The sequence below is a fragment of the Staurois parvus genome, unplaced genomic scaffold, assembly GCF_062004578.1.
Source record: "Staurois parvus isolate SC_StPar_1 unplaced genomic scaffold, SC_StPar_1.0 ptg000011l, whole genome shotgun sequence".
NCBI classification, from domain to species: Eukaryota; Metazoa; Chordata; class Amphibia; order Anura; family Ranidae; genus Staurois; species Staurois parvus.
The window spans coordinates 15,671,408-15,686,799 of record NW_028317807.1 but is presented as its reverse complement, the minus strand read 5'-3'; the positions used below and the strand labels follow the sequence as shown (position 1 = coordinate 15,686,799).

The window sequence follows — 15,392 nt, the reverse complement described above, 5'->3', positions numbered from 1 at the left end:
ATAAAATGGTATGCTCTGAGTGAGTGTATCACTTCAATGTAATATTAATCCATACATAAACGCAGAAATATGTCACTTTACATAATAAGTGAATTTATAAATATCCAAGTATTCTTTTAAGGGTGACAGATTCCCCTTAATTCAGTAATGACATAAACATAAATTTAATGTACCCTCATTGAAATACACGGATGAAGAAACTACATTTTCACAGCATTTAGACCAGAACGTCAGCCTCACTTTTTTGTTAATGTTAGAGTTACCTATCCCTAAAAGAGTATCTTTTCTGTTGCTCTTTTTTTCAGAGGAGATTGTGATTTTCACAATCTCTTTTGGAGTTTTGTATTCAACTTTGTGAAGCTGAGCCATCCAGTCTGGATGACAGCCAGCATCATCCAAACACCTCATCCTCAGCTTGGCTGTCAGGGACAATCCCCATGTAATCATTATGCTGCTGCCCACATCATTTGTAGTTGTTGGTAGCAGCATTCTGCATGCAAAGCCAGACTGTCTAACAACACCAAATGACTGTATCAGCAGTTGACTGGTTTAGTTATTGCAGGTAACGTAGACATGCACAGTCAGAAAATCTCTTCGAACTTAGTGCAGATAAATAAGAAGTTATGTATAAAGGCCCATACACAGGATAAGAAAATCATAAAAAAATGTCCATATGAGGAACCATCGGCATATTATCTGATCGTTAATATAGTGCTGTCCACACCTGATTCTGACTTTTTGGATGATAAAAACCAAGGGTGCAAGCTAGAAAATTTTTATTGTATGAGAACACAACGTCTGATTTTCATACAATAAAAATTTTCTAGCTTGCACCCTTGGTTTTTATCATTCAAAAAGTCAGAATCAGGTGTACGGTAATCGTAAGGAGATAATTGAATAGAAAATAATGCGCATTATCAGAATCAAAGAATGACCCTACATTTCCTGTTCTAGTACACTAGTACGCAGCTACGTTTGCCTTTGTCCAACTACATCACGATAAGCACTTTTGTGGAAAATCGGACAATTGGACGTCCAACTTTCTCATAGTGTGTACTAGGCTTTGGAATGGCATTATATAGCAATACTGACTTCTGTTTTATAACAAATATAAAATATTACATACATGACCAAATTGCTTTCTTGCAATCTAAATATAAACAGAAATGCCCAGTGGTCTTTGCATGGCTACAAATTAGCAAAAATGAGATGTGGAAGTGAGGTTATGGCGTTTTGCCAGAACTGTAAATGTTGTATTACAGCACTGACACTTGCAGACACTTATCAGCCCTGATCTGAAGCTAAGCAATAATAGACGTGTTGTACTCTACTATGTCTCTGCACATAATGCTGCACCACAAGCCCATCAACATGCCTGCTCTATAGCCTAGCCATAAGGCCACCCACATGGCAACCCAGCTCTGCACTTTGCAAAACTCAAGGACCCATGGTGATTGTACTTTTTGCAAGGAGTTAGTGACTGTATCGCTGGTATGTGCAATTTAAGTATCTGCAACTGTTTTAAGTAAAGTAAGCAGCATAGATGGGCAAATCAGAGGAGGCAGAAAACTTGTATATCTCAAACTTTTAATGTAGAATGCTAAGCAAACTGTTTAGTTCAAATCCAAATATTTTTACTGTTTTCACCTGGAAAAGAATTTTTAATCTTGACCAATCATTCTGGTAATGCGCACACCTCTGCAAGACAGTAAGATCACTACTACATCTTGCTTCACTTTTTCTGGGTCAGCCCTCTATTTGTAAATAAAGGGGGTATGCAGATTTATTGTTCAGTGATTCGACTGGAGGTGGAGCAGTCTGGCTATGCATTGTGCCAGTCACTGGCCACATACTGTATGTATGTTGAATGCATATTTGGCTTTTGCTCACAGTTTCACTGTAGCTACAGCAAACAAGTATTTTTTTAAATTGTGAATTAACAAATAATGTAAACAACTTTTGCACAGTCAACAAATTATGAAATAGACTAAAGATTACCAGGAAACATATACAGTATATCATGCTAAAAAAATTAATAAAAAATTTTAGACATTCATTTTAATATATTTTAAGTGTATTATACATATGATTTCAAGGAGTGGCTTAACAACTTCAATGCCAAAAGAAATTTAAGTTGGTCTTAATTTAACTAGGAAGAGTTACAGCTGTGTGTTTAACTGCCCTGCTTAAAAACCATAATTAATGCATCCACTGCTTTCTTTAATCATTTGCATTCTTTTATTCTAGAATAGTGTGAACAGGACAAATAATGATTTGAAACCAAAAAGTAAATGGTTAGCAATTAGATTCTTTTGGTAGTCAGTACTGCAATGTACTAATTACAATTACTATAATTATTGTTAATTTTACATAGCAGCTAAATGAAATCATCTAACTGATTATTTGCTGAAGATCATTGCTCATTCTTACTCGTGTGTGGTCATTAAGCCACCTATCACCAAATTATTATACAACAGAAGTTCAGAATCTAAACAGACAGTAGCAAAAAATGCACTAGTGCCAACACGGAACAGATCCTACTAACAATACGGAACATTGGTATTATTTTCAAGTTTTTCACACTGACAGAACAGAAATCCATGATACCAATGCCAATCCACCATAATCTACATGTAAGAATAGTTTAATGTTTCCCGCCCCTTCATAATCAACATGCACTTTAAGCTGTGAGCTAGGCCAGGCCAATTTATTGAGGTTCTGCTACAGTATATACATCAATTAGTTTATTTATTTATTTAATATCAGCATGAACCTATGAAGTATAATTTTAATGTTTTCTCAAATAAATGACACTTTAGGTGCAAAGATATGATCTTACTTTTCTGACTTTAAAATAGAATGCTTGAACATCAATTTACATTATAAATGTCATTACATAGACCCCAAACATTTTACTGAAGCTGGTGCTAATTTAGGTACCAAGCCAAATTACATATGTAATTTATGTACATTATTCTACAAATTATATAAAACATCAACTTCCATCTACAAGTCAGATCCTACTAAGCTAAAATTAGATTTATGTTCATTAAAAGAATTTTGGAACTAAGCCTCAGTTTGAAAGCAAAATCTGGACTCAATGAAGTAAGGGTCTTTATCAATTTAGAAAAAAGTATTCCACTGAATACCAAAATAGGTAGGAAGCAAGTTTTTCCTATCTATAATTTTATATAGTGAAAACACATAAGACTTACATGAGAAATCCATATAATATACTGTAGATTCTCTTAGCTTAAACTGTAATAAACATGACAAAATGCGGGACCAGTTATCAATAATTTTAATGCAGAATACATAAAGGATACAAGTATCCCTGAGGTGACAATCAATATCTAAATGTATCTTTGCCTGATATCAGTTGGGTGCATTTTTATTAATGTGTTTGTATTCTGATGTAAACTTGATAACACATTGTCATAAATTCTTCACTTTACATAATCCATTATCTTGCAGGACATTACTGTCCAGAGACAAGGGCTAACTAAACTTTGTCTTACATTATCATTAGGTGAGAAATCAGTTAAGTCTACTTCCTTTTCCTGAGTGTCACAAAATGTAATAATAGACTATATATACTATCCTAGTAACAGAAATTAGATCTATGCTTCACAATTAATGTGCCATTTACATCATATAAAAAAATCTGCATTGTACTTGGAATGTTTCATTTTGAAATTGCACACATTTTGCATGTCAGTTTGTGTACACTAAACAATGGTAAATCCATGATTTACACATATTTTGCATCAATTATTTTTTGTCTATAATTATAAAAAGGTTTTTACGTTCATGCTAGATCTATCTTGTCACCCAAGTGTCAGGTACTGTTTCATTTTATTGATTTTTTATAAGCAAATGACTTGTTTTTATGTGAATCTGACATGGATCATGTAGCAGAAACTCAAAATGTTGTGAAAAACAGTAAGCAGTAGAGTCATGGCATAGCCATTGAAGAGAAGACATGCGTTGTTCCTTACTTAAAGCCCCATCCAGTCCCCCCAAGGACAATAGCTGCTACCAGGATGGCACCAGCGATGGACCCTATTATAAGGTTGGTAGCACTAGGACCTGTGGTAAAGGATCATGGGAAGAAAAGCATAAGAACCAAAGACAAAAGGGAAACTCAAACAAATAGTTTTGTAGTCATAGAAAAAAAGTAAAAATGTTCAGTCTTATTTAATAAAACAATGCACACTGTATAAAAAGCAGTTAAAAACATTATTAAAGATCCATCCACCACGGACCAAATGACCCCAAAATGAGTCTGATTAAAATAGGTTGCTACACTTTGCACACTGTAACTGGTCTCTGCACTGTCTTATTGAATAAGCCTGATTATTTTCCCATTGTTATTCTCATCTAGTGAATATACATTTTGTAGCATTATATCAATAATGGTTTGTATTGCTCAAAATCAGGAAATTTGTTTGCGGTTTTTTCCATGTTTGCAGTAATAGCAACCTTGTATTTTTGTCTATTAAAAAGTTGAAGAAAGCACACCACTGTTCCTTTTTTGAATCTAGAAGGCTGAAAACTCATTGTTGATAAAGTAATTAGATAGAAGTATGAAATTGCTTTCCTTCTGTGAAGACTAATTAGCCCATCCACTTAAAGGTTACATTTTGAATGACAAGATTTAAATATCTTCTAATATATGAACTCAGTTTATTCCTGTTTACTCTTCAGAAGGTTAAGAAAAAGGGGTCTTCATAAATTCAAAGAGAACATTTAAACATCTAAACACTATATTGTGACTGGAACATTCCAAACATCAAAGCAAGCTATTTGTCATTTACAAGCAGCCATCAAACAGTGTAAAGCAGCAAGTAGGCTTAAGAAAAAAAGGGTGGCCAGAAGAAACCTATTTGTGCAATTATATCTAAGGAGCAGAGAACACTTAAACCAACTGAAGGGTCCTTGTCATAATTAACCTACACCTCAGCTTGGTATTTCCATGACACAGTTACTTTTCAATTGCATGTACACCTCTTTCATTGTTTTTGAAATTACTATAACACTTGTCAATATCATTTTACAGCAGTTTAAAGATGGTCCAGAAACACTATGGGGTTGATGTACCAAAGGCAAATAGGTTGTTCACTTTGCAGGGGATTTTTTTCTTTAGCTTAGTGAATGAGGTGAAGCTCATCTGACTTCCATCTTTCAATTAGGTGCCAGCAGACTTTTTTTTTTTCACTGCATTAACTAAGTTAAGGGAAATTTCCCATGCAAAGTTAAAATTTCTTGCACAGTAAATGGACTATTTGCCTTTAGTAAATCATCCACTATGACTCTATAAGCAGACATATCTCATGATTTTAAAAGGGGTATACTGGTGCTGACTGACTCTTTAAAAAAAAAAAAGCTAGATCCCTGGTGTCAATAACCAGAAGCAAGTATGGAGTTCTAGCTTCTCTGTAACTTTTTTAGCCTGTGTGCTTCCTCCAGTAGAGTAGCTCTCAAAAACCAGGGACAGAAAGCAAGATTTCTGAGGAGATCTGCAATGGCAACCCACATCTGTTTCCCCAATTAGATTCCTTATTGCCCTTGACACTTTTGACCTAATGAGAATGTAATTTTTACCCCCATTTTTTGTTGCCGTTCACATGGTAAGAGGATAATATAAACATCACAGCATCCTGCTTGTAAACAATATAATGGGGTTTACTTAATTTCCATCTGGTTTTCCTCTCACATATACTGTACTAATACAAGAGCATACTTTCATGTAGTCCAGTGCTATACAGCATTATCATATATACATCATGATATGAAAGATATCATTAAGGACACACTCTCTATAATGTGTGCCCAATGTGTAGAGCTGGTATGATGTAGCACGTCACTGTGTAAAAATGCAACTGGTCCTACTTTTTTTTGTAGCACACACCACTGTGTGAACTGAAACATTAGGACATAAGGCAAATTGTCTTGTCTATGTGTTAGGACTGAGTTAGGCAATGCTGTCCAATGCAGCCCAAAAGGGCTGATGTGAACAAGCCCTAATGTAAAATGGACACAGCAAACAGAACTGTATGTTTTGTGCAGTTCTTGATGATCAATAAACTACATGGTTGTGTAACTAAGAAAATAAAAAGATGCAGCATCTATTTACATGTTTAACAAACTTTTAACAAGCTTCATTTTTAGTTCCACTACCCACTGTCCTTTGTTGCATATTTTGATTACTGGATTAGCTTGGTAGAGTTTGGTAAAATGCTACAGTGATAAACACATTTAAAACTGAGAATACTTATGCAATAACATAAGTTCAAGTGCAAGAGTGTATATGTACATGGTAGACATTTTTTTCTTGATTGTTGTAGAGGCAAGGCCAGCACCAGAGAGAAATCCACTCCCTTATTCCTTACTGAGTATAAATGGTAATTTCCAGTCCATACCTCTAGCCCTGTTATCTACCAATCTATCTACACTATATAATGTGAATGATAAGGGACAGTTTACAGTACCTATAACCCATCTAGTTAAATTCCATGTTTTTTAGACATGTCTTTAACTAGAAACGTATGCACAATGTGCTATTTCTGTCCCTTATATATCAAATGGTACACAAAGAATAACTGTTGCAGACATATTATTTTCTGGAAAGGAGACAATGAGTGGATAGTGCTCAAAGTGAAGCAAACAGTTACCGTCCACTGTAAAGGAAAGTCTTTTACAACTTACCTGTAGAAGACATACTATTTAAACAACAATTAATAAAACAGTTTATTTATTTGAATCATAGTAACCAATTGTTACTTGTCCTGGCATTTCTGTAGCAAAGACTGTATATGTGTGTTGAATGGATAGCACATTTATAATACGGTGTCAATCCAGTACCTAAGATTTTTTTAGTAGCAAGCCACAATATACATGCCAATGTCTCACCATACGAAAGCAGCTACATCAGAGTTGTTAAGGGACTGTACCTCTATAAAAATCTGATAAGTCAAAGGCTACTTTAAGTGGACCTAAACTCATTCGTATCCTAGTCTGGGCTAGTTTTATTATGACGTTTATTGTTATCCATGTTATCTACATAAATAGCCCTCAATTAAATTCCCCAGACTGAAGACTAATATTATTATTACACAATGACAAAAATTTTTCACTACATCTACAACACATTACAAAACTCAAACTAAACAATGTTTTATTACACAGTACCTGTAATATTACATTTAACAAGAAACTTTACCTTCAACAACAACTGCAAAACATAAGTTACAGAAATACAAAATGCGGCAAATTATGCCCAGACAATTTTTATAACAGAATATAACAACACATTCCTTGAACAAGATGTCAGTTCAGCCAAAACAGAGTTCTGCTTTGTTCAATCAAACATTTGGCAGCAATAGTTGTGACTAAGATTTCCCTTTCTAGTAACAATGCTGCAAAAACAGTGGCAGGTTTTCAAGCCATGTTGACATGGATGATATTTGCCATGTATAAACCAAAATGGGTACCCTACCAACCAAACTGACTCTGAACAGGTGTGGCAGATACAACATATTCTGTACTATTAGAATAAAACATGCTTGTCACTAAAGAAGTCATCTGCAAAAAAGGAAAGGAATAGAGGATGAAAGACTAAACGTTTGTGCATTGCTGTAATAGTAAGACATGTCTGACAGGATACTTCAATAACCTCATTGTGTTGAAAAAGAAAATTAAAGAATGTATTTAAAGTGGAACTAAAGCCAAATTTTTTTTATTTGTTTTGCACAGAGTGGGTGAAAAGTAGAACCTTTCTTGTGTTTTTTTGAGGAGGCAATTAAATATCAGTTCATATCCTGGTGCTTGGAGTCTGATGGGTCAAGAAGTTAAATCTCCAACTGAAAACACAGAAAGTAATTCAAACAATGTTTGGTAATGTGGGGAACCTCCATTGGGTTTCTGTATGCTGGCTGTGTCCCTATGAGTAGGATACTCACATTACCCTGTAACCACTTGTAGTGCCGTTCACGGTGCTCTGCTGGTAAAAAATCCAGTATCTGACAGCAATGTAAGGGTGCAGGCTGTGCTTGATCCAAGAAGCAGTGAAGCATAAGGGGATGAGATTACGGGTGTGGCTTAGGAGGAGTCCATTCCTTTCCACCTGTTGAACTAGTGTTGTGTGGTGTCTCTCATCCCCTTATCCTTATGAATGAGGTTCACTTCATGTCAGAAAGCACAGGAAGTATGACCATATCTCTCAAGAAGGACCACAGACAGCAATAAAATCCCTACTATGGTTTTAAGCTATTTATTTATAGACTTGATGTGGGAATCTACTAAAGCCTCAAAGTATGTTGGCTACGATTTCAACAATTACACAAAGCACGGTTTGACTAAGAACTATTCATCCACCTTTACCATGATACCCAATTTAGGGTTTGCCCCTCCTGATGGGAGTAGGGCTCTCACTTAGGTTGTACTTTATTTTTTTACTAAACATGTGGTGCTTTGGAGCTGCTGGATTCCATGTTCGTGCATGTGAGCAGGCTATACCTTTTGACAGATGATGGTCTCTGTTTTGCATCCAGATCTGTTGTTTATGCAATCAAATCATGATACAGGTTCTAACATTTCCCCACTTCATCCAAATTTTTTAAAAGGAGTATTCAGGTATATAAAAAGAAGGAAAAAACAACATATACTGTAGTAGCATAGGGATCTAATTATTAGTAATCCAGACTAGCAGATATATTTCACTGGCTATAGTTCTGGGGAAAAAAACACCAATACCAGATGTTGGGAGTTGGAAAGCACCCATTATGGTTTTTTTTTAACTATTGTGACATATTTGCAGAAAGGAATAAAATCAGAAAAGAGGCCTGCAGCATGTCTGTTTAGAGAAACAGGCACTCTTATCATCAGCAAACACTGATATGCCTATGTTAGCTGTCAGCAGTTCACTAATGGATACTACTTTTTTTTCTTATCAGGAAAAAGCCTTTACTGAAGAAATTGTCATATAAAGACAAAAAGTGAAGAACAATAAAGTACAGGTTCAACCAGTAGAAGTGGTGACACGTAACAATCCAGTAGAAGAACATCCAAATAAATACAATGAGAAAAGCCTATTCATCCAGTATAAAAATCATAGTATAGATATAATGTGGCCTGTGTGTAGTAGAGGAGAAAGAATTTTGCACCCCAAAAATATTAGCGACAGAGCAGGGGCAACAAGTTTCAAAGGGGTAATATATGCCCAGGGTAGTGTTTAAGCAGAGGTGCAAACAATCTAAGGGCTATATGCAAGTCTTGGGCAATGGGCACTACTTTTAATCATATGCTATTGCCACGTTTTTGCAAACATTGTGCATAGACAGAAACTGTACAATATTATGACAAATGCTTATAAAAACAATTCACCAGTTAATATAAATGGCAAATAGGGTCCCTGAGTGTTGAAATACTTTGGTATGATTGTATAATCAGTTATCCATTCAGGATCTTGCACAATAGAATGGCAATAACGTTTATTTTTCTAACTTGTAGGCACAGTTACAGTAAATTTTGTCAATATAAAAGTTGTCAAATTTGACACAACTTAGTTCACTTGGTTGCACATGGATATATTCAAGAGTTAGATAAAAGCAACCAATTTTTTCTAGAATCTGTATTTATTATAAGTATTTTAAAAATGAGCCAAAAAAGGACTGCCCCCTTTATCAATGGCTGCATTTTATCAATGTAAAAAAGGCTTTATTTTTTACCATAGACAATTTAAGACAACAAAAATCAACACATCTAGTTCTGTGTGGGTTCAAGGAAGAGAGAAATTCATACTATGCCCCACATTTTCCCAGACAGGAGAGGGTCAACACTGCATGAGCAAATCACATAACAAGGACACGATCAAATCACATGACTATTACGGTCATCACCACGTGACACAAAGCCAATGGGACAAGTACACATAAGGCTCAGACACACAGTATACTTTCACCTCACACACTAATCACCAGACATAAAACTTGGAAAAATGCTTACTCTATTCCCCACCCTGTGCCTCCAAATATCACCCCCAGAGCCAGAATGGTCCCTGCCACTGCACCTATAAGTCTGTTAGTGGCCATGCTCACTGTTTGGAGGGAAAAGGGAGATTATTTTTCATAAGAAGAATAACTTTTCATTAATATTAATAAAACAGGTATACATCATCTGTCTATAAAAATAGTCCCGTGGAATCTTCCATTAAATTCAATTGAGTGATTTAGGTTTGCTGAAATAATAGGTCAGCTCGTAAAGAAATGCAAATTACAGATTGTCTGTATACTTTTATATATATATATGTGCACCTTTATGAAACTCTGCAACATGGTGTTCTGACTAAACTTAGCAAAGGTGGTACTCACAATAAGGGATGATTTTTGTCATGTGTAGCCAAGGGCTGCTCATCTGTACCTAATCACATTTAAACACTCGGATGTACAGTTACATGTGAACAACCATGTCATATGTCTGCCTGTCATTGATTTGTGCAGGCTGCTTGCCACAGCTGATCACACGCACTTGTGCATACCCACAACAGAGAAATTATGATTCTTGGTGGCTCTAAATTAAATCAAGTATAACACTGTAAGTCATATTAATTTGTGTGACATCCCTTAATATAGTTGATAAATATGTTTGTCTTCAGACACAATGACCTTAGGTAAATATTAAAAACAACACCTTTTAGCCTAGCTATATAGTTATTAAACGATCCTAAAGTGAACCTGCCAAAGTATTTAACCATCCTGAACAAGCAGTAAAAAAACAAGCCCTTATTAATGTCTGAAGCTACAGGCATTGTGGAGAAATTCATTTTCAAACTTCAAAGAGGCATGAAAGCCTTAGCTCTTTTCTTATTACGTATGTAAATACACAGCAGATGCCTGTGAACTGTTAGAAACCAATTAAAATCCAAATTTTAGTTTTTGTTTTGATCTTTGAAGATCTTTAAGAATTATTTAATTGACAGTTCAATTAGCCAGAGAGGTCAGAGATGGTTTGTTTTAAAACTTGTTTACTGCTTGTTAAGAAATGTCGGTATAAATACCTGAAATTCATCTTTATACTGTATTATCTTCTTACAATATCCTGTACATAATAAATTCGACTTGTCAGAGTATTAGTAAATTGCCATTTACTAAGCAGGTGCCAATGTGCAATACAATATCCTGGAAATTCCTGGAATGGGAAGTGCCTTTGATATTTTTATCTGCAGATTAGGAAGGCTGAATTTAAGGTGGGTTTTTAGTCTGTTTACCTGAACACTTTATATTTACTTTTATTTTAGATATATGTAAATGGGAACATTATTCAACTTCGAACATCAAACTTGTTTACATTGAAGCACCGGAGGGGAAAGCTTTGGTAGGTAAATCTGCCTTAATGTGTTAATATGCTGTGCATACTAGCACATTATGGCAAAAATCCTTCATATTCATTTAGTATAGCATTTTAGTCTGCTTTAATATTGTCTTTGTTTTCCTGCCTCACTTGTGTCGTGCCTGATTGAAATCAACACACCAAACCATGTTTAATCTAAAAATTTTTTATTACATTATATGCCTTTATACTTCTACCATCTCTTCCCTCCCACATCTGTTTTTTTAATATTTTGCTTACCACGCTTATTAAATGATATTTTCCCTATTTTTTTCTAATTTTAGTTATTTTCTTGCCTACTTTTCCTATTTTAACTTTGGATCACAGAGTTTCTACTGTCTGCTTAAACTCCGGTAGAAAAAAAAACAAATCAAGTGTAACTAGTCAATGGCTATAATACCACTTAAGGCTTTATATTAATATTGCTCGGGATGCCACTTTAGCAAGCCTTTGATGCTATTGCAGCTTGATCAGGGCCTGTCTCATCTATTCTGAGCTACCTGTCTTGCAGATAAGACCAAGGGTTTGTTATACATAACCTAAATAATAAAAGTTAAATGATACATTCAGAACTGTTAACAACCGTACCATAAAGAGGTTAGCAATGGAATTTCCCTTACCAAGTTCAATTACCTTTAACTAATGATAACAAAAAAACTTGTGTTGTAGTTTTTATAGAATACTTCCATAAATGGTATTGCACATGAAACACATTAAATAATAAATATTGCTTTTCCTTTGTTGGAAAGTATTTTGCACCTCTCTTTTAAATGATCAATGAAGCAAATGGGCCGATTTTGAAAATTATAATTAAAATAGGGAAAAATAGAACTCTACTACACTGCAACCAGACTCCTTATTTGATTCAAAAGATCAAAACAGATTTGTTGTAATGGATGACTTTTTTTTTTCTACTTTAACCTTCTTTTAAATCACATACGTCCCTTGTATTTCACTACTTGTCAAATGTTTGAAAATGCCACTTTTCACGTTTTTATTCAAAGGCATAATCCACGTTTTGCAAAAATGTAAGACATGCACCCTTCTTAATAAAATAAAAGATTTGCATGTATTACATTTTGGCATTGAATCCTGTGGAGCATTGTAGCCGTGATCAGTGCATCATGGGTGCAATGCACAGGTTCCTACAAACTCCTCCCCTAGCCCCAGGGCCATATGGAGCTATGGACCTTCTGCTAGGGGGCTGGAGAAAGTAAACACTGGGCTACAAGTGTGGTGACATCACTGCACTTGTGCTGTGCTGAGATCTACAAGTCCTTCTACTACAGTGGCAGATGTCACTTGTAGTCTTTTCATTCCTAGATTCCTGTGAATTGATGATGTAACTGTGTAGGTGGATCCACACACAGCCAGGCTAAATTCAAAAGAAAACAGGACACTTCAGGGAGAGGCTCCCTATGATTTAGGTAAGTAGGGGGGAATATACGAGGGGGGTGGTAAATGTGGCTTCAAGGAGCAGGGCCTTCCTATCCCTCTTGTATTGAATTGTTGCTGTATTGTCTCCCATTATATTGTAAAGCGCTGAGCAAACTATTGGCACTATATAAATCCTATATAATAATAATGTGGCCTTGTTTCATGTTGTACCCAAAAAACAAGGTCACAAAGGTGGAGTATACTTTTACATTCAAACACTGAATAACCTGAAATGGCATAAAGATAACTATAAGATAAAAAGAGTTTAAGTTACCAAAAACTGGAAAATAGTGCAAATTTTAGTAATGCAGAGGCCCTTTTTATGGAACAAGTAAAATGTTAATCTACAGCTTTTCTGCAACAATGAAAGTAAACTAAGATTTGAGAGGTGGTACAAACAATTCCTACAGAATTATTTGGACAGTATTACAATGTACTACACTGTGAAAAGGCAATTGACAAGGAAAAAAGAACACTATTCAGATGCATATAGACTTTTTTCAGACAGTGTGTCCCTTTACAGCGTGGATGGACAAATCTCCCACTGCGGCTAACGTATTTTGACAGCCAGCCCTGCCAAAATACGTTTTTTTTTTAAATGCTGTGCGATATCCTACCGCATACTCGGACGCAGTAAGATACCGCTTAGTGAATTGTGCCCATTGTACTTTAAGTGATTCGTAAGGCTTTTTTTTAATATTAAATTAAATAAAATAAGTGTTATACTTATCTGTTCTGTGCACAGAGTGGTCCCTTATCTCTTCTCTGAAGAATCTCCACCGTGGCTCTCTACTCCTTCCTGTGAGTGACCCCATAGCAAGCCATGTGCTGTGTAGGCACCCATGCAGGTCTGCTCCTGAGCCGAGCTGTGTGAATCCATAGACAAACACATCACAGATCGACCACACCTCCCGCTCCCTGACAGGAAGTGGAGGAACGGTGCTGCAGATGGAACAATGCTGGAGTGGTGACAGGAGCCAGGGAAGTGTTTAGGAAGTGAGGGGAGGACATTTCCCTTAATGCAGGAATGCATAAAGGCAAAAAAAGAGACTTTAGAACCACTTTAAAGCGGAACTTCACCCAAAAGGGAAAGTTCCACTTGTTTGTATCCTTCCCCATGCACTGCCACATATGACACTTTTTTGGGGGGAGGGGGGATTGGGTATCTGTTTTGACAGGTACCCACTCCCACTTCTGGGTCAGATTGCCGCAGCGACCTGAACTGGCAGTTCAGCCCCCCTTCCTTTTCCTGCAGCCTCTGGAACACTTCACAGGTCCCAGAAGACTGTGGGCCATTTACAAAGTGCAGCATATTTTGCGCATGCACAGTAGGAAACCGCAAGGCCAGATGCTGGTACCTGCACCCAAAGCTGATTGAAGAATTGGCTCAGGTGAGGACATCTCTGGATCCCTGGACAGGTAAGTATCCTTATATTAAAAGTCAGCAACTACACTATTTGTAGCTACTGACTTTTAATTTGTTGAGGGGAGCCTGGAGCTCCAATATAAGTATGTGTTCTCCATCAAAATGGCCCATTAAACATTTTACTTTCCTGCTGAGTCATGTGTTTTAGTTTACCATATTAGTATGTTCATTTTCACATTCTGCATTCATTTCACACAGACGAGAAGAATCTAGCGATCTTGTAAACCATAATCACATTCAGACAGGGCATTTTATAGACTCAATACCTAAAATGTTATGAAATCAATGCCCAAAATGTATGTACAACCCAAACTTTTTTTTTGGTTTTGAATGGGGGAAGGAGAGGATAGAACCCCTGTAGGATTTGAACTGCTATCCATTTGAGACCTTTTCCATTACTTTTCATCCAGTTACAATTATTTTACCAGAGAGGGAAAATCTGCAACAGGGACACAAAAAGTAATGGAAAACTGTCTCCCCCTACGCCACTAAAATAAAATAATAAAAACACTTTAATTGTCACATTGTCGCTGTAACAGTAATTGAAGGAAAATCTCTGTAATGAAGCCCCAGATAACAGTGAAAAAACAAGGGTTCTAATCCATTCTACTCAAAGTAAAAATAAAAAAAAAGTTTTGGCTGAATATACAATTTAAAACTGTACAATTACCCAAGTGTTACTTATAAACAGTCTCTAGCACCTGTTGTCCTTGTTTTGAGGTCATTAACTATCATTCATATGTTTTTTCTAAAGAAATTATCCCAGTAATACCGTTTTTTACAACATCTCTAAAACCTTTTTACATAAATGCACGTGACATAGTTCTGGCATATTTCCTGCTTCCCTATATTATACGACATAATGTAGTAGCTAATAAACAACATAAGAAAATGGCACAAACCCTTTGGTACTTCCTCCTTTTTGTTGTTAATCTCTTTTTTTGGGTCATAAATGCTGCAATCTGTTCCTGCCCAGGTAGAAGAGCATATGCATGTGGCTTCATTGCTGCAAACCTGAAAAGAACTGAATGGTATTAGGAGTGGCACATGGTACTTTTGCAATATACCGCACATTCTATGAATTTTTTTGATAGATTCACCAATCATCTGTAGCACTGTTGAAAGATACACTGAAACTTTG

The 15,392-nt window shown here is 35.9% G+C and overlaps 1 protein-coding gene across 4 annotated transcripts in view; it reads right to left on the bottom strand.

The window, feature by feature from the left end:
* Nucleotides 1-15,392, bottom strand: part of ADAM23 (ADAM metallopeptidase domain 23) — a 243,664-nt gene that overhangs the window by 19,680 nt on the left and 208,592 nt on the right. For 2 of the 4 annotated variants that reach the window (XM_089671082.1, XM_089671098.1), the window contains exons 24-25: nucleotides 15,154-15,265; nucleotides 10,006-10,096 (exon numbers count right to left, since the gene is read on the bottom strand). In XM_089671082.1, the coding sequence (XP_089527208.1) occupies nucleotides 10,006-10,096; nucleotides 15,154-15,265 (203 nt within the window). Of the gene's footprint in view, nucleotides 1-3,998; nucleotides 4,090-10,005; nucleotides 10,097-15,153; nucleotides 15,266-15,392 lie in introns of all 4 variants that reach the window. The other 2 variants (XM_089671077.1, XM_089671090.1) reach the window with 1 other exon arrangement.